At 38.2% G+C, this 18,877-nt stretch overlaps 1 protein-coding gene across 2 annotated transcripts; it reads right to left on the bottom strand.

The window, feature by feature from the left end:
- Positions 1–683: 683 nt before the first annotated feature.
- Positions 684–15,341, bottom strand: paqr7b (progestin and adipoQ receptor family member VII, b). Of its 2 annotated transcripts, XM_039740187.1 has the most exons (3): positions 15,157–15,340; positions 2,629–2,670; positions 684–2,189 (listed from the first exon to the last, which is right to left on the bottom strand). In XM_039740187.1, the coding sequence occupies exon 3, from the start codon at positions 2,155–2,157 to the stop codon at positions 1,096–1,098; it is 1,062 nt and encodes a 353-aa protein (XP_039596121.1). In that variant the 5' UTR covers positions 2,158–2,189; positions 2,629–2,670; positions 15,157–15,340; the 3' UTR covers positions 684–1,095. The 2 variants fall into 2 exon arrangements, with proteins under 2 accessions (XP_039596121.1, XP_039596122.1); XM_039740188.1 differs by lacking the exon at positions 2,629–2,670 and having other exon boundaries at positions 15,157–15,341.
- Between the last annotated feature and the right edge of the window lie 3,536 nt (positions 15,342–18,877).

The raw sequence follows: 18,877 nt of genomic DNA, 5'->3' as shown, positions 1-18,877 counted from the left end.
CTTTTTCAAAAAAATTGTACTTCTAAACAGTAGTTTTACTGCACCATACTTTTTACTTTTACTTGAGTACATTTGTGTAGAAGAAACACTACTCTTACTCCGCTACATTGGGCAACACTCGAATCGTTACATTTTTTCCCCCCCATTTGATAAAGTCTGACAAACAATTTTTAATTTAATCAAGTGGCAAATTCCATAGGGAGGATATATGATAGACTAACATTTAAAAAAAAAATTTTTGAACACAACGCGATCTACCTGCACTACCTTTTCAATCTACCGACCAATCGCGATCAACACATTGGGCACCCCTGGCTTAGGCAATCATTTGCACATGACCTCAACCCAGCTTTTAACAGTAAATGTCTGGGATAGCCTGCAAGTATGAAAGTGTCATTTATAAGATAAAACAAGAGTGAATGGGAGGTCCTCGTGGTCCTATTAAAAAACAAAAAAACTCAGGTTTAAGTGCACATAAGAAACAGATGATTCTTCACATGGCAATACAAGTTTTTGGTCCCTACTGTCTCAAAAAGGTGCAAACTAAGGAATAGTAGTTATATGCTACTACAACCAGTGGCTTTTAACATATACTATAGGTATGTTAAAGAAAAGTCAAGTAGAAGTAGCATTTTCAAGGCAACTTTGCGCACAATAAAATACAATATAACAGACAAGAGTGATGCCTTGTTATTTTTTTTATATATATAAATAAAAAAGTAAACACTGAAAACACTGAATTTTTGAAGATGACAAAAAGCTGATGTTTCACGGTCTACTAAAGGTGAGCTCAACAACAGCATTATCACAGTTAAAGTTAATACAAGTGAACATTACAAAAATACAAACTTAAGACATTCAAATCTGTAATGTCAACTTCAACCCAGTAAACACTATGAAGGCTTTTACAAGTCAGATGACATCTTTTTTGATTAGTGAATATTAATAAATATCAAACTTCTGTGACATTCCCCTTTTTTTAGCTTCAGTTTCATAAAAATGTATGCAATCTCAGGAAGCCATATGCACTTTTTAAACATTGCTATTCAGGACAATCATGGTAAGCAGCACACGGAGGCCATGTGAGGTCTTGAATTACTGTTCCTTCTTGCTGCTTAATTTAATACGCACTTTGTTCCTGAAGTAAAAAGCAGTCATGATACTGCAGCACATCATGAAGACAAAGAGGGCAGAGAAGTCATACACAGAGTCACCATGTAATTGATGATATACAGACCTCCTTGTCATAAAATCAAGCCTTACAGCTTCAATCTGTGCCACTGTGCAAAGCACCAAGAATACATGAAAGATCTGGTGGCCTTGGCCAATAAAATCACACTTCCCTGGGAACCACTTCTCTGGATGAGGATAGGAAAAAAAGTAGGCACTGACCAAGAAAAACAAGACCTGATACTTGTGGTAAACCACAGCTTCATCACATTGTTGAATTAAGTGGCAGTGATAAATTCTGTGAATCACAGGGCTGATGTCCAAAATGTAAGCAAGGCCTGATGGCACCACCTGACAAAGTTTGCGTATTGTCTTAGGCAGCTGATGACTCTTGTATTTTCCATAGCAGCACCCTGCACAAGAAAGCCAAGCCAAGAAAGCAGCCATAGGAAGAAAGATACCTCGAACCAAGGAATGCCACTCTACCTCTATAGCGTAATAGAAGTGCACCAGAGCACTTCCATATTGATAGACTGCCACACCGACATAATCCAAAAAGAAAAAAGTATAGTGGGAAAGTTCAGATTTGGCACATAATAGATGTGCCACAGCACTACATGATAGGTATATAAAAGAGGACAGAAGGATTATGAAAAGAGGCTGAGATTGTGGGTCTCGCAGAAAATCCACCACCTCAGAAAACTGCTTGAATTTCATCAGAATGATGAATGCTGCAACAAGGTGGGTCCACACACTAACTGCCTCATTGTGTCGTTGGAACAGAGTCAGGAAGTAGTAACGCCATTTCTGATGAAGTGGTCTGTAGCCAGAGAAGATATATGGCTCTCTGAAGACCCGAGGAACATCACAGTCCTTCAAAGTACAGGGCAGAGTTGGAAATCTGACCTCCAGGAATCGTGGGATTTGACGAATCTGCTGTACATTGATAAACAGTCGGCTTATCTGTTCCATAACAACAGTCGCCATGACAGGATGAAGTTGGGCACCACTTCCAATATCTGCAAGAGTTGGAGGAAACGGATTAATAAACATGTCACTTCCAATATCAGCTTTTCACTATTACTGCTGCTAAATGAAGGCATTAGTAAAACTACAGATCAGCAATGGAATGGTATCACTGATGTACAAATCATCATGTGTTAAGGGGCACCATCCGCTTGCTTACAAAACACTAAGCACCTGACATTAAGACTTGTTACAAACCATCTCTGGTCTATTAAGTAATAGAAGCAAACATATTCCTGCCATAATTACTATGAAGCATTCATCTGACCAGAGATAATACAAATTGGCAATTAAAATGTTATGTGGTAAAAAATTAATCTTATAGCAAAAAGGAGGCAAAAAAAAAGAGGGGTTGACTTGTTTGATGATAAATCTGAAAAATGGTAAGCAAAATAAAAATGAACTAAAAGATTGTGACAATGAAATACTCACTGATGTAAAGAATTCAATTTGCTTGAAATTCAAAGATGCACTCTAAAGGGAAAAAAAATTAAAACCTCTGGTCACTCCATTAAATACATATTTTTAGATTCTCAGAAATAATATTGCAGATGTTACCAAATCAAATCAATTACTTTGAAAAGCTTACACTTCCTGTTAGGGGAACCTATACAAAAGTCAGGTGTTTTAAATACATTTCCTAATGGATGCAGTTATTGTAGGTTACACTGAAAACATCAAAACCAAGGTCTTGCTGTTAATGGATTCATCAGTTGTTTACGGCTTGCTGTTGCTGTCATTCTGCACATCAGAAAATTTGAAGGCATATTTACTTTCACAGAAAAGGCAGCACATTTTAAAAACTAGCATTATGCACTCTATTTGTCAGCTTTTACATCCCCTAAAAATATTCTTAATGAATATAAACAAATAAAAACTGAGCAGAGCTGACTGCTCCACTTTTATCTGTATTGTTATTTTCACTTTATTATGGAGAGAAACAAAGAGCAACAAACAAGCTCAGAAAGGTAAAATGGCAATCTAAAAATGGTGTACCACTATGCTAAAGGCTACTCCAACAATATTTATTTTAAAGTTCATAGGGACACACCATTTCCAAAGAGCCATTTCGGAGAATGGAAATAAGCTTGAGCACATCAATTATTTAGGCAACATGGTTCTTTGAAGAAAGGGTGGTCTCCTTAAAAAACTAGATAGATTGATACTTTATTAATCCCAAGGGGAAATTCACTGCATAAGGAACATTTCAGACCCCTTATCTAACTGTACTGTATCCTTGTATAAGAATTTTACATGAGTCAGTGTTCCAGAACCGTTTTCAACAAGACTATTATAGGTTTTCTTTCATATTTATAAACTTGTAAAGACATGCACATTTTAGAATTAAAAATCTTACAACACAATTTATCTGAGGAAATTAAAAACTGAGTAGGTGAAGGTGATAAACCAGCATAAAAAAAAATAAAATTCTTCTTGCAGTATGTGTTAAAAAAACTCTTATCTGTACTCCTGTCAAGTAAGGAGACCAAATACCAGTGAATTAGTGAGCAGGCCATCATAAGGGGGGGATGTCATGAAAATCCTTTAATTGAGCAAACCTTTAAAAAGTTTCATAAACATCTACATCCAATAAACAGTGAAAATCTAAGTATAAAATGTGCATTAAAACATACATAAAATAAATCTCCAATTTTCATACTGAACTATTCTTCAGAGTGAAGTCAATGATGAAATCATCCTATAAACTCATCCACTCATATTAGGTTTAAAAAATAAGATGGCTTTAGTCTGATTTTCACAGAATATCTGCCACTTTCACAAACATTTCTGCAATGTTTTTAGGCTTTCCCACAACCATTATCTCTTCTGGAGCTTACACCACCAATCTCCTAAAATGCCCTTTTTATTCCCTGCCTTTTCACAGGACAGTGAAAATAAGGTCACCTCACTGTGTAAGTAAACTGTTCTACAAATGTATTCTTGTACCTGTGCATGTGCATTCATGCGTCACCTTACTTCATATATTCCAAAAGCATACACGCAGGCACCCCACTGCTGCACCAACTATATCCCTAGCCAGAGCGCAAAAAGAAAATGCATGTTCCAAAATGCTGTGCATGCCAACTGTCTTAACATTGCTTACCTCAACTTGAGATCCACTCTCACAACAGTGCCAAACACATTGCGTGATCCAATCATCCAGAATGTGGCAAACTCACAAACACAGGTGTAAATCAAGTGAGTGAAACAATTTCACCATAAAAAAAAAATAAATAAAAATGACATAATTATTATAATCCTTTCCCTATACCTAATAGGGATAAAAACATCCACATAAATGTGCTCCATGACAGCACTAAACAAATTGGAAATCTACAATCTAGGCGATTTTTCTGTAGGTGAATTACTGTCTTAAAAGGCAATGTCTTTGGGTATGGACATATATAAACTGCTCAAAAAATTAAAGGAAAACGTTTTAATCAGAGTATAGCATCAAGTCAATGAACCTTCTGGGCTATTAATCTGGTCAGTTAAGTAGCAGAGGGGGTTGTTAATCAGTTTCAGCTGCTTTGGTGTTAATGAAATTAACATCAGGTGCACTAGAGGGGCAACAATAAGATGACCCCCAAACCAGGAATGGTTTAACAGGTGGAGGCCATTGATTTTTTTCCCTCCTCATCTGTTTTGTCACTAATTTTGCATTTGGCTACGGTCAGTGTCACTACTGTTAGCATGAGGCGATACCTGGGCCCTACAGAGGTTGCACAAGTAGTCCAACTTCTCTAGGATGGTGCATCAATATGTGCTATTGCCAGAAGGTTTGTGGTGTCTTCCAACATGGTCTCAATGGCATGGAGGAGATTCCAAGAGACAGGCAGGTACTCAATGATAGCTGGACAGGGCCATTAAAAGGTCCTTAACCCATCAGCAGGACCGGTATCTGCTCCTTTGTGCAAGGAGGAATAGGATGAAAACTGCCAGAGCCCTACAAAATGACCTCCAGCAGGCCACTGGTGTGAATGTCTCTGACCAAACAATCAGAAACAGACTTCAAGAGTGCCCAACATCCTCTAGTGGCCCCTGTGCTCACTTCCTGGCACCGTGGAGCTTGATTGGCATTTGCCATAAGATACCAGAATTGGCAGGTCCACCACTGCTGCCCTGTGCTTTTCACAGATGAGAGCAGGTTCACCCTGAGCACATGTGACAGATGTGAAAGGGTCAGGAGAAGCCATGCAGAATGTTATGCTGCCTGTAACATCGTTCAGTATGACCATTTTAATGGTGGGTCAGTGATGGTCTGGGGAGGCATATCAAAGGAAGGACGCACAGACCTCTACAGACTAGACAGTGGCACCTTGACTGCCATTAGGTATCACGATGAAATCCTTGGACCCATTGTCAGACCCTATGCTGGGGTAGTGGGTCCTGGGTTCCTCCTGGTGCACAACAATGCCAGGCCTCATGTGGCAACAGTATGCAGGCAGTTCCTGGTGGATGAAGGAATTGATACCACTAACTGGCCCCCATGCTTGCCTGACCTAAATCCAATAAAACACCTCTGGGACATTATGTTTCAATCCATTTGACACCGCCAGGTTGCATCTCAGACTGTCCAGGAGCTCAGTGATGCCCTGGTCCAGATCTGGGAGGAGATCCCTCAGGACACCATCCGTCATCTCATTAGGAGCATGCCTCTACATTGTCAGGCATGTGGGGACCATACAAACTACTGAGTACAATTTGGAGTTGCTGAAATGACATTTCGGCAAAATGGACTAGCCTGCCGCACAATTTTTTCACTTTGATTTTTGGGGTGTCTTTGAATTTTGCCGTCTGCAGGTTGATAATTTTCATTTCCATCAAATGATGTGGCATCCTTTCGTTCCTAACACAATACCCAGTTCATATCAGTATAGATATTCAGCAGGATTCCCCATTCAGATCTTATGTTTTCAAAGTAGTCCTTTAACTTTTTGAGCAGTATATGAACAATGTCAAATAATGAGTTTATCCTTTAAAAATATTGCCCAGAGTGAGGTGTGGTTCTAACGGATTGGCAATTTGATGCTGGCTCCAGCCCCACTGTGACTTTGAAGTGGATTAAGTGTATTTGATAGTGTATGTATGTCTGTTTAAATCTAGCGATTTGGGACAGGGAGGGAGAACTGAAAAATACCACATTGTGTCTGGTGTGCGTTAGGCAGTGGTTTGTGCAAGAAGGGTTAATATATACTATCGAAACCATTTCACTAGTAAACTAATACCAAGCAGTTTACATTTATTTGCTTATTAGGCACTTTTATCCAATGTGACTGACAAAGGAGGCTAACACTTGAGTAAACAACAGTCATGGGGACTGTTTAGGAAACAAATATTATAGGACAAGAGTACAAAATGGATCATCTCAAGCGAAGAGCTAGTTAAAATTTCTAGATGTCAAAACCTAACAGCTAATATATATTCACCAAATTCTTCTTAAACACAGTGAGTGAGCAGTTCAGATGGAGGTTGGGCAGCTCATTCCACCAACCAGGAGCTACATAAGACTCTGGACTGAGATTTGATAGCACACAGAGGTGGCATCACCATACACTGTTCAACAGCAGACAAAATTGTTTGATTCTGATAGATAAGCCTAAATCAAATAATTTTAAATATACAGTAATATGGATTTTTGTCCACACTGTCTACTCCTAAAAATGCAGCACAGGAAAGCCATGTGCCAAAGAAAAAGTGAAGGTAAAACAAACATCTGTAGCCTTTATGGGCCTATATAAAATGTTTAATATGTTAAAATTTTCTTTAACTAGTTCTATGCCCCCTACTACCCCGGTTTCCCACTTCAAGTGAACAATGAAAAACTCTGCCGATATCCCTCATGTCTTGAGCCTTTTGTTGTATTTAAAGTGCAACATCTACAAGGCAGGCTCGATTCCTATCCTTCCAACATGGGATCCTATTCTTTTATAGCTATGCTTTTTCTGTCAACAAAGGGTTAGACACTCTTGTTGTCTGTTGGGGTTATCTGTCCACTAACCACTATGAAGACTATAGCTTACTCATAGCATGTGACATCACACTCTTCATCACCAAGACAGACCTGTTACAGCCCATTCCTAACATCCTGTACAGTTACATGGCATACTGTCTTTTGGTAGGGCCCCTTGTTTTGTATTGGAATGACAGTATGACTTGCAGTCCATGCTTTTTAAAATCTTTCCCAACAAAACTTATTGAGTCCTGTCTCTAAAATGTGGCACAATTTCATTCCCTCAAACCAATTGTAAACCAAGTTATCCATGGAACCTTAATTACAGTATGTGTAAAATAAATGATAGCAAGTTAGGTAAATTTTCCTTCAATAACAGCCTTTGTGCAATGTAATCTAAACAGAGCTTGCTTAATAGGTTTTTTTTTTTTTCCCCCGCTATACAGTAGCAGTGCAAGTAAGCATTCATTAAGGAAGTTTGTTTAGTAACTTCTAAACTGATGCAACACTTTGATTTATCAAAACTTTTAACTGCAAAACCTTTGAAAAGGGAATTAGCAAACAGACATGTGATTGAGATGCAGAACTATGATGTACTGCTTTTAATACTATACAGTGACAGAATATTTTTTCCCTTAATTGGCTTTTCAATATACTGTAATATTTTGCATCAAGGATAAGGAGCTGTTAAGATAACCAACACTTCCTCATTAAAGAGGACACATTAGGTTATTTTTAGTATAAACATAATTAAAAATATTTGTAGTGTTGAGATAAAACCTTAATAGAAAATCCATCCATCCATTATCCAACCTGCTATATCCTAACTACAGGGTCACGGGGGTCTGCTAGAGCCAATCCCAGCCAACACAGGGCGCAAGGCAGGAACAAATCCCAGGCAGGGCGCCAGCCCACCACAGTAATAGAAAATCACTTTATAAATTGAACTGGACCATACTACTGAAATTCAAGATCTGCCAACAAACTAAAACAAAACACAGTTTAAAGGCTACTTCAAGGACTGGCTGTTTGGTGGCAAGATTGGCACTCCAGCCACTGTAAAAAAACCACACACCTCACACTGTTCCATTCCATCCAAACTAGTGTGGTGCTGAGGCGTCACCCATTGCACTGCTGAGTGAGAGCAGCAACGTGCTGCATCTGGGCATGCTCCCAACCTGGCAGTGCCAGTAGTAAAAGGCAAACCTCAACAAGACAATTCACTGTTTTATCTCTCTTTTTCTGAGCGACAAATGGAGCCAAGACTCAAACTAAACTGAACACAACACAATGTAACAACTGAACTTACAAATTATCCTGCTGTATACAGGCATTTACTACACTCTAAGAAATTTTTCATTAATGCATTTCCTAGTCAGAAAACCAGGGTCATGGAGTAGTTTTTAAAAAAAAAAAAAGCAGCAGACTCCGACTCTAGAAAGCTTTAGAAATACAACTCTCTGATGCCAGCTCTAGTTTTAGCATATGCTTAGTTTTTAATAATACTCTGACTGGTTGGTAATCATTAATTTATATTGTATAAATATTATTAATCATGATGAACAGCCTCATTTTATATAGTATACACAATGAAAGTCCTGGCAAATGCAGATGTGTACATTAGGACCACAACATAAACATTAAAGCTTTTCCACTCTCATGTGGACAAGCATTTGTTGTCAGCACTGATAAATGCAGAATTGCAAATTGCCTGTAATATTCAAGAACATTCCTGTAAAAATAGTGCATTGAATATGAACAAAAAAAAAAATCACTAAATAATGAAAAAGTGTTTATATATTAGTGATCCATATCATAAAACCATTATTTGTTTACAAGTGCCAGACATACATTTTCTCTGCATGTTTGGGAGCAGTCAGATGGGCAAAGGATAATCAAGACCAGTCAATACAGGGGAAGGGGGGGGAAGAAAAAAAAAAAGAGACAAGGAAGTCAAACTTTTTAGATTTGTTTTATATTTTTAATGCCCTCACCCATACCCACCACATTAAGAAAGAAAGATAGAATTGTGTTGAACTTGTGAAACTTTTATCTCTACGATTTTGAAGCTGGTAATGGCTTTGTGAAGCTTGCTCAATACTTTGACAAAGCTGCAAAATATGATAGAGTTCATATCCAGGTCTTTAAATGGCAAGGGTGTCCATATGTACCAGAAAGCCATGGTCCTTTTCTTTTTGCAGCAGTGAAAAGCAGTCTTAAGTAGCCAGATGACCTGCTGTTTTTCCAAACAACAGTCCTTTGTAAAATCTAAGCACCAAGAGCTTCCTTGTATTTTTCATTAAAACAAAATTCTTCTGGTAAAATATTTTAAAATGACATTTATTATTTGGTAATTTATTATTAATGAAATACGACTTGAAACCATTGCAGATGACACAACTAGTCACAGCACCTGTAAGAAGAGGATAAAATATTAAAAAATAAATGTTAAAAAAAATAAAAAAATAAAATACACAGTCCTGCACACATTGATAATGTGTATATAACACACATACACCCAAACACTGCACTGGCGCAGATTGTGGCTTCTATAACCAATGTCCATGTCTTGTACTGCATACCACAAATTACGTGGCATTTCCTGTGCAGCCCAGCTGTATGCAGGTGTCAACCTTCTTAAATCCAGCTTAAACCAAATTACATTTAAACTTGGGATATTGGTGTGCTTGCCACTAAAAACTGACAGATATCAAAGTTGGAGTTGTAATACCACTTATTAAAAAAGTCTTAAGTGCTGGCATCAGAGTTGGAAAATAATTTTTCCATGTCCAACTCCCCTCAAAAATTTGACAATTCCACGACTCCAAAATTTTGCATTGGTAGCAACCAAATTAAAAGTACAGTATAATACTGCATAAACCAGCTTTATTTAGAAAGGGCAAATATCCATAATGAACAGTGTCAAGGGTACAATTGTTTTAGATTTTCTACATATGAAACAGTGGCAGGACCGTGGTACTAACTCCAGGTCACAGTGTATATAAGAAAACAGGAATGAACTGCCATCTTTAACTGCTTTATTCTCTGTGCACACTCTGTTGTAATCAATGAGCCAAAAGTTCAAAAGCAACAACCTTGAAAGTTCTGAAGAGTAATGCACAGTTATATCGTTTTCCTGTGGGTACCCTACCACAATGCCAAAACATTAGCCCAACTAGAGTCACAAGAGTCTGTATATGTGTATAAATGAAAGACCTATTGTGCACATGTACCCACTTAGGTTCGGCTTCTTCCCTACTCCCCTTCTCAGATAGGCTTAAGCTTTGTGTAATCCTGTTCTGGAGAAGGGGATCTTTTTTGAACTAATATGACCAACTAAGAAATTAATAAATTACCATCAACTCATAAAAGTGCATCAAGAATAAGTGTATTCCCCTGTGTATAGTAATATTCATGTGTTATACAAAACATCTCTTCTGAATTTAATTTAAAATAAGCAAACTATAAAATGTTCCTTTTCATGGAAGGTTCAAGAAGAGGAGAGCGCATCACTATCTGAATTTAGGCTGATTAAAAAACGCTCAGTTTAAGTACCTTGCACCAGTTTGCATTTCAGGTGTTCCCTCCTTGACCTTTACAACAACCTACTCCTTAGAAGAGTTAGATCCTGTATAGCAGGGGTCCTCCATCACAGTCCAGGAGGGCCGCAGTGGCTGCAGGTTTTTGTTCTAACCCGGTTGCTTAATTAGAAAGCAATTCTTGCCAATAAGTTAACTTCATAGCATGTTAGTGCTTTAATTCTGCTATGTCAGGTAATTCATATCCTAGATTTTCTTCACCTTCCTAAGGATATCATCCAAATGATTTGAAGGCCAAAATGGAGGAGTAATTCTCAGTCCTTCATTTTTTTTCTCTTCACTTTCCTTCCAAAGTATTTAATTAAACCAAACAGTGCATGTTAAGTGCACACGTTATTGCTAATTTGGAGCAATTAAAAACCAAGAATACAGCTGTTTAAGACTAAAACAAGCAATAAGGATTCAAAATCTTAACAAGTGAGACAACTAAACTGACACAGAAGTGTTACTTGAGCAATAAGTGCTTCTTATTAAAGCAGTTGGGTTGGAGCAAAAACCTGCAGCCACTGCGGCCCTTGACTGAGGACCCCTGCTGTATAGACATGGTACAATACACTTATCCCACAATACATTTCATATTGATATTTCATGGCTTCATGATAAAATATTGCCATGATACAGAACCTTCACAAAAGGAAATGTACTGTATATTTACTGTTATTTATTATTCATAAATCAAAAACACTACAAAACAAATTCAACTCAGTGTGCAAATACTCAAGCTTTAACATGCGTTTCTAAGCTTTTTCCTTTTTTAATAAAATAATCCTAAATATTGTAATGAACACTGAGGTGTAAAGACTGTGGCACACACCGAATGACAGTTAAGCCAAAGAATGGGCACATTTATTTAACAATGCAAGATTATGCTCTGAGAAGCAACACCTAGCCACTGGTATGGCCACAGTAAACGCCTCATAAATCAGCAGACGCTAAACTGATAACTAGACAATCTATGCAATGTCCCTTATGTTGTGCGACTCATCCAGATCTTCCACTGTTGCATGTTGCTTCCCTCTGAACACTAAAAACCTGTTATCTTCAGCAAGAGTCTGCCTGCATTCTTGAACCTTTCCGGGCTAGCAAGGTGTAGCGTGAATATTTGTGGAATTCAGTAAAGCTCAACTTGCGTGACATGTCACTGTCAATCATGAATCCGGCCCTTTCTAGCTCCATGGTAACCTGCAGACTAATACAATATCGACATAAAACATTTGCACTGCAGAAACATAATGATAATAGCCCAATAAAACTATAAAGTTAACACAGAGCAAAACTATCAAAATACAAAACTTAATTTTATAATTATCAAAGTGTTGCTCTAGCAACAGCTGCCCTGTTAGCCTGCTTTAACGTCGTACTGACCCGTTAGCTCTGGGTACTGACTGAATCAGTTTCGTGAACTGCAATGTCTATGTTGCCTGCCGACAAACACCAATATTCAGGCAGTGAATAACAGTTCTGTCAAAGTGCAGTCAGTTTGTGATGAAATTTCTTGGTTTTAGTTTTGCAATTCAATTTTTATTTCATTTGCCTTTGTGCGTCATTTCGACAATGTGGTAATGTCAAACGATATACAACTACGCCATGTTTCATATTGGCAGTATTCTGCATCGCAAAATTTAATACAAAGTACTGTCTCGTGCCTAATCCTGTACAACCTGACCATTAGCAAAATATCTCTAGCTTTTCCTCACTTTATTGCTGGACAGCCCAAAGCTAATTGTCATATTAAAACTGTGTCTGTTTTGGCTGGTCCAGCTATTCACTGAATTCAGGTAAAACTAGAATTGCCACCCAATTCTACCATATTTTAATCTTATCTTGACAGAATCAGCCACAGGGTGGCAACCAGTCATTCACAGGACAATCATACCATGCCACCAAGTCTAACTTCGAGAAAATCATGTCTCTAGGATGTGACAGGAAACCAGAGTAGCCAAGATTTGCAGGCCTGGATTAAAGATGACCACTCTTAGGATTTAGCACTAATGACTAGAAGTGTATCTAACTATACTTTATATTCATATTAAGAATAAGAGTAGCATTTAAAAGACTTTTTCATATTATTACAACTATAAAAATCAGGTTTTGTGAAAGGGCATGTCTTCTCAAATCAAGATAACTGAGCTTACACAAAATGGGGGACACTAAGCTATGATAAGATGAAACTAAAGAAAAGAAAAAATAAACAAATAATATACACACACACTCTCAAATTAAATGCCAATACCAATTTCATGATGAAGCTTGGCTATAAATGAATAAAGTTTATGGTCCAGCCAAACATCATTTTAGCCAGGCGTACTGGTAATTCTTCTGATTGTGACAAACACAAAACAAATTTAAAAATGCCAACTGTCATTTGAACTGTGAACTTGACAACAGGACACTGCCAACTCAACAGATTTCTCTTGTATTAATCCTCAGCAGAGTAGCCCTCACAAAAGCACAGCCTGCAAGTGTAACATCAGTGGCATCCAACAAACAAGCAAATACTTTCAAATAAATAATTAAAGATGTGTGAATACAAGGAACAAGTTCTTTTAAATACATAAAAAAAGATGCACCTCAGTTGAAATAATGAAGAAAATACCCTGCACAAGATGATCAAGATAGTGGGTTACTAGTTAACTGGTGAAGTGAGAAAGTTCATCTTTATTATACAGAAAGCTCATTATTAAAATGATCTCATAGGACATTCATAACCAAGATTATGCTCTGAAGTGACTGGCATTATACCATTTACATGAAAATCCCTGCATGAACCAATCAAAATATTCATCACATTCAGAAATCGTGCTATCACTTTATTGTACACATTTAGGTGCCAATTGACTTGGAAAGCAGCAATAAAATTAAGAAGCATCATAGAGTTACAAGTAATCCTGTCGATAGCTTCCTACAAAGTCTGCATACAGTATCTCTGTGTGCACTTTCATCTAATCTTTTAGTGGTCTGCGATGCAAATGCATGTGGCATACTGGCCCTGTTGTTAGAGCTGCGGATTTTTAGTTTCGGTCTATGGAGTTTGAATCTCTGCCCAGTCCATGTACAGTATGTCTGCCATTTGCACATTTACTCAAAGGGAGATTTCTCTGGCCTTTTCAGTTACCTCCCACATCTCAGAGTTATGCAGGTTGGTTTCTTTGTTACAGTCTGTGTGAATGCTGGGTATTGTGTGGAGGAGGTTTTACGCCATAGGCTGATTCTTAACTTGCAACTGATGTTCCCAGGAAGTGTTTTAGAATCTCTGCAGACAAGTGATGGACAGAAAGACATGTAAATCTGAGGAGTAGGCAAATGCAAATGTATTAGACACTGCAGAATCTGCCCACTACATGAACTGTATATTGCGGTCGTCACGGTGTATCCTGGTTTCAGTCAGCAGAAGCCCAGTTAGCATACTGTTTATTACAGTTTAGTCGAAGTTTGTGGATACCTCTTTTAGTTATCAACTCAATATTGAGTATTTGCGCACATGTATACAAAAGTTCATGTTTTTGTTTCTACAACACTAGGACTATGTAATATTGGAAAATAATTCCAATAAAATTCCGTTTTGTCTTTCAAATCTCTGTGAAGCCACCCGCCCTTTCGAACAGAAAAGGTGAAATCTACTTCTGCATTAAAAAGGTTAAAATCAAATTACCATGGAGGACACGGTTTTTATTCTTCTGAATAACTTTACTCAGAATGATATTATATTTATATATTTAGGTACAGTATCCTTTGCTCCGCAACGGAAAGATTAAAGGGTATCCGAAAAAACTGCCCCTACATTTTTGAGGATATAATTTTCCTCAAATAACCTAAATTTAAAACACGAATTGTGCAACGTTCAGCATTAATGGCCGTTAAATCTAAACGGAGTAGTCTAATGTAAACTAAGATGGAAACTCATACGCTGGTCGGATGTTCAGGGGAAAAATGCACTTTTAAAAAAAAAAAATAGGATGTGTGCGCAAGTCCACGCCCTCCGCGTTTAAATGAACTTCTAAGGGCATCGCAACTCTTTTTGCACAAACAAATGAGAAATTTTAATTGTTCGTACAGCGGTCAAAACCACTTAAAATGTTAAAATCAGAAAAGTGGAAAAGCACCACACGGAGAACTAAAGAAACGTTCCCATGTCGGGACAGGTTTTAGCAAAATGCAGGTCAAAAGGACATAAACTGTACAAAAATGTTTGTTTTTTTTCACGAACTCACACGCGCTATAAAATAATATATCGTTATCAGTAAACACTTTTAACACTGCAATATGTCGTCAGTTTTCCACAGTTTAAGTAGGCGATAAGAGTGATAATTCTAGATTGTTCTTGAGCTGATGTAGAAAGACTGCAGCAAGAAGACAAAATGCATTATCTTGATAGTGAGGGAGAAATAAACAAGAATAACATGGTACCTTTTGTTGTCAAAGTAACTTTCCCCAATACTAGACCGTTTTAAGTAGATGACATAATCCATTTACACAAATCCCTCCTGCCGGTGGGTTTCGTCCACATTCAAGTCCGCAGTGTTCCTTTTCCTCACAAGCGCAGGGCTCTACAGGATGGGCGCAGGTCTGTTTCATTTGCTTTTCATTGGTTGATACAGCTGCCAATGATAATGAACCGCAAGCCGCGGAAGGATAAGCGAACGCTCGTTGCACAGTCCCTTTAGCCAATCATTACATACTATAAGATTGGGAAGGTGGAGTCAAGAAGGGAGGTGTCTGTTTTTCTGAAAACGCCTGAAGTGCTTACAGTGTCCTGGCTGATTTTGTGCATATGAAGTGTTAACTTGACATTGTCAGACCTGCTCAAACCAATTGAGTCTTGCCGGCTAAAAGTATTATACTGTATTCACAACGTTTGCTTATAAACGCTTTTTTTTTTCTCCTTACTTACAGGTACGATAAAACGCCTCCACATATGATAACACAGTTTGTCTCGACATGATGTCTGGTTATTTAAGACGTTGAGCTTTTGGGGGTTCTGCGCTTTTTTTTTTGACCCTCTACACCCAAAAAAAAAAAAATCCAAACTTTTATATAATTTTTTTACCATGTTTTGAACAGGAAATTGCACTCTTATGATAAAGATTAAACCAATAGGTGTCTTTAAAAAATGTTTACTAGGACTTAAAGACGTGCATGTCACATCAACCGGCCCCAAATGGGATACGAGGGGTCAAAATCACTCCTTTTCACAACGTTCGAAACAAAATACTTATTGGTAATATAGGCATGCAGAGTGTCGACTTACGCAACTTCGAGGTTGCTGATCACACATGTAATAATATTTTTGAAATTTCATTCTTTACCGGTGGCCCAAGCCCTCTAAGATCCACTCCCAGAAGGTTAAAAATTACTACATTAAAACATAAGCAGTAGGGTATTGTTTTAAACTAGCCTAAGGCCGGTGGTTTCAAATATATTTTCGATTTCTGATTCTTAGGGATCTAGCCCTCTATGGACATCCTGTCAGAGTGTGAAAAACGACCGGCTTCAAATATTACACTTTGAACATTTAAATTGAAGCACACATTTTTAATATTTTACACTTCTGGCACAATTAATCTTATTTATTACGTGCTTCCATCTCGTTGAGTACATTTTCTTATAAACACTCTGAATTAGAGCGGCTTAAGCTAATTCAGACTTTATGTTAAATATGCACGAATAATGCAATGCACGATTTATAAACCTCGTCAACAGGAAGCACTGTCAGCAGTAAATTGTAACAACTGTGCATTATTCAAGCATTTTAAAACTGCACACTCACAAAGTAATAATCCAAGGATTCAACTGAATAAGTTTTTGGCGCAAATTAAGCTTTTTTCTTTAAAACGCGCAGTTTCCGGACACAGACTGGGGAAACCCCAAGCCTGGATTGGCATCAAATTGCCCAAGCAGCTTTGGACGGGGTGCCAGCTTTTAGCCTGTACAATTTTCGCATAAGTGGCAGACTGAAAAGTAGCTAACGACCAAACTGTTGTTGTTTGATAGACGTGGGTGATGACATACAAGCTCCACAGAAATCGATTAGAAGTGGGCAGAAAGTACTGCGAGGTAACAACACTAAATACAGCGCCACCTTGTCAACAACACCTTCCCTAAAAGATCCTTCGCAAGTAAGCAATTGGACTAGACATCAAAATGTGGTTTATTCTTATTTAAAGTTTAACATGAATATGCAGTAGTATATGGGAGCAAGAGATTGATCAGTCTGTTTATTTCCTATCTGTCTTATTGTGAGTAAAACGTATAATAATAATAAGAAGAAGAAGAAGAAGAAGAAGTTGGAGCTGGCTGTGAAAATGTATGTCTTAGATCTCCCTGGATTGAAATAATTTTCACACTGCCCCGATTCTCGTTGACATTGAAGTTTTATTTTGGGCCGAGGGGGCTCTTCTCGTGGTGGCCCCTTTGCCTACAGCAGCACAGGCCTGCCATTCGTAATTACATAAAGCACATGTGAGTCCTCGTGCCTCGTCGCCCATTCATTGAAAAAGAAAACGTGCCGCGACATCTCTCTGTGGGCAGGTACAGCGTGACTCATCAGAGGAATATTTGGGCGTTTGTTTTAGATACACAAGTTCCCATGCATGCTGATATGATAAAAATGCAGAACATGTAAGGGGACTTTGACGCCTAACAATCCTGCCTTGTTTCTGAATGTGCTGCTTTTACCTGCAAGCCCATTTCAAATTCTTAAAGCATGGTGGTGCAGCCTGTAGCATTGGTAAATGCAGTGCTCTGTCTTTGCATTTAAGTTGATTTGCCTAGCAGACTGGAATTACAAAACAGTTCACTGTAAGGGAGTCAACATCAGTCTGGGGGACTGTTTGGGAACAAGTGTTGCAAGACGAGGTTATATAAATTGATCATCACAAATGAAGAGCACAGATCAAAATTCAGGCCTACCAAAATTCACTTCCTTAATTGCAAAATGTTATTAAATTCATTACAAAATAGACAGATATTCACAGAAGAACAGAGTCTTCAAATGCTTCACATTGAGAGGTTCAGAATTTAATGGAAGTGGGCATCTTGTTCAACCAACTAGCAACTACACATGAAATGAGTTTGGACTGAGATTTGATGCCACCACAAGACTCCATTTATCAGCAGACCTGATAAGGAAGAAGTATACAACCTCACAAGTGTCTCCAAATACACTCACTGAGCAAATTATTAGGAACACCTGTACACTTGCTTATCCATGCAATTAATTAGCCAATCATGTGGCCGCAGCTCAATGCACAAAACCATGCAGATACAGATCAGGAGTGTCACTTAATAGTCACATCAAACACCAGATTGGGGAAAAAATGTGATCTCACTGATTTTGATCGTGGTATTATTACTGGTACCAGATGGGCTGGTTTGTGTATTTATTTAACTGCTGTTCTCTTGGGATTTTTACCCAAACTTGTCTCTAGAATTATTCAGAATGCAAAAAACATTCAGCAAGTTGCAGTTCTATGGACAGAAACACCTTGTTAATGAGAGAGGCCAGAGGAGAATGGCCAGGCTGGTTTAGGTTGACAGAAAGGTTACAGTAACTCTGATTACTCTGTATAACTGTGGTGAGCAGAAAAGTATCTCAGAATGTTCAACACATTGAACCTTGAGGTGAGTGGACTACAACAGCAGAAGACCATCTCAGGTTCAACTCCTGTCATCCAAGAACAGAATGCTGAAGGTGCAAGCGGCACATGCTCACCAAAACCGGACAGTATAAGACTGGAAAAACGTAGCCTAATCTGAAGAATAGCAATTTCTGCTGAGGCACACTGATGGTAGGATCAGAATTTGGTGCCAGCAGCATGAATCCATGCACCCAACCTGCTTTGTGTGAACAATCCAGTATTAGTATAGTGGTCTCAGTGATTTGTTCAGAGTGTATATACAGTAGTGCTGGTTCTCTGAATAATCTGTTGACAAGCATTAAGGACTTCAACTTAATATAACAGCTACAGGGAGCCAATGTAGTGATTTGAAAAGAGGAGTGACACATGCCCACTTGACTGGTTAAATACCAAATGTGTAGTTGCATTTTGAATCATCTGCAGCAGCTTGGTGACACATGCTGGTACTTCTGCCAGCAGAGTAGTCCAGACATGCAAAGTCCAATGGTCTG

Source organism: Polypterus senegalus, chromosome 17 (assembly GCF_016835505.1).
Source record: "Polypterus senegalus isolate Bchr_013 chromosome 17, ASM1683550v1, whole genome shotgun sequence".
NCBI lineage: Eukaryota > Metazoa > Chordata > Cladistia > Polypteriformes > Polypteridae > Polypterus > Polypterus senegalus.
The sequence above is the reverse complement of the archived record's forward strand: the minus strand, read 5'-3'. Positions and strand labels throughout refer to the sequence as shown.

Bases quoted from the DNA above. Each gene is read 5' to 3' on its own strand.
- paqr7b (XM_039740188.1), bottom strand. From the start codon at position 2,157: ATGGCGACTGTTGTTATGGAACAGATAAGCCGACTGTTTATCAATGTA.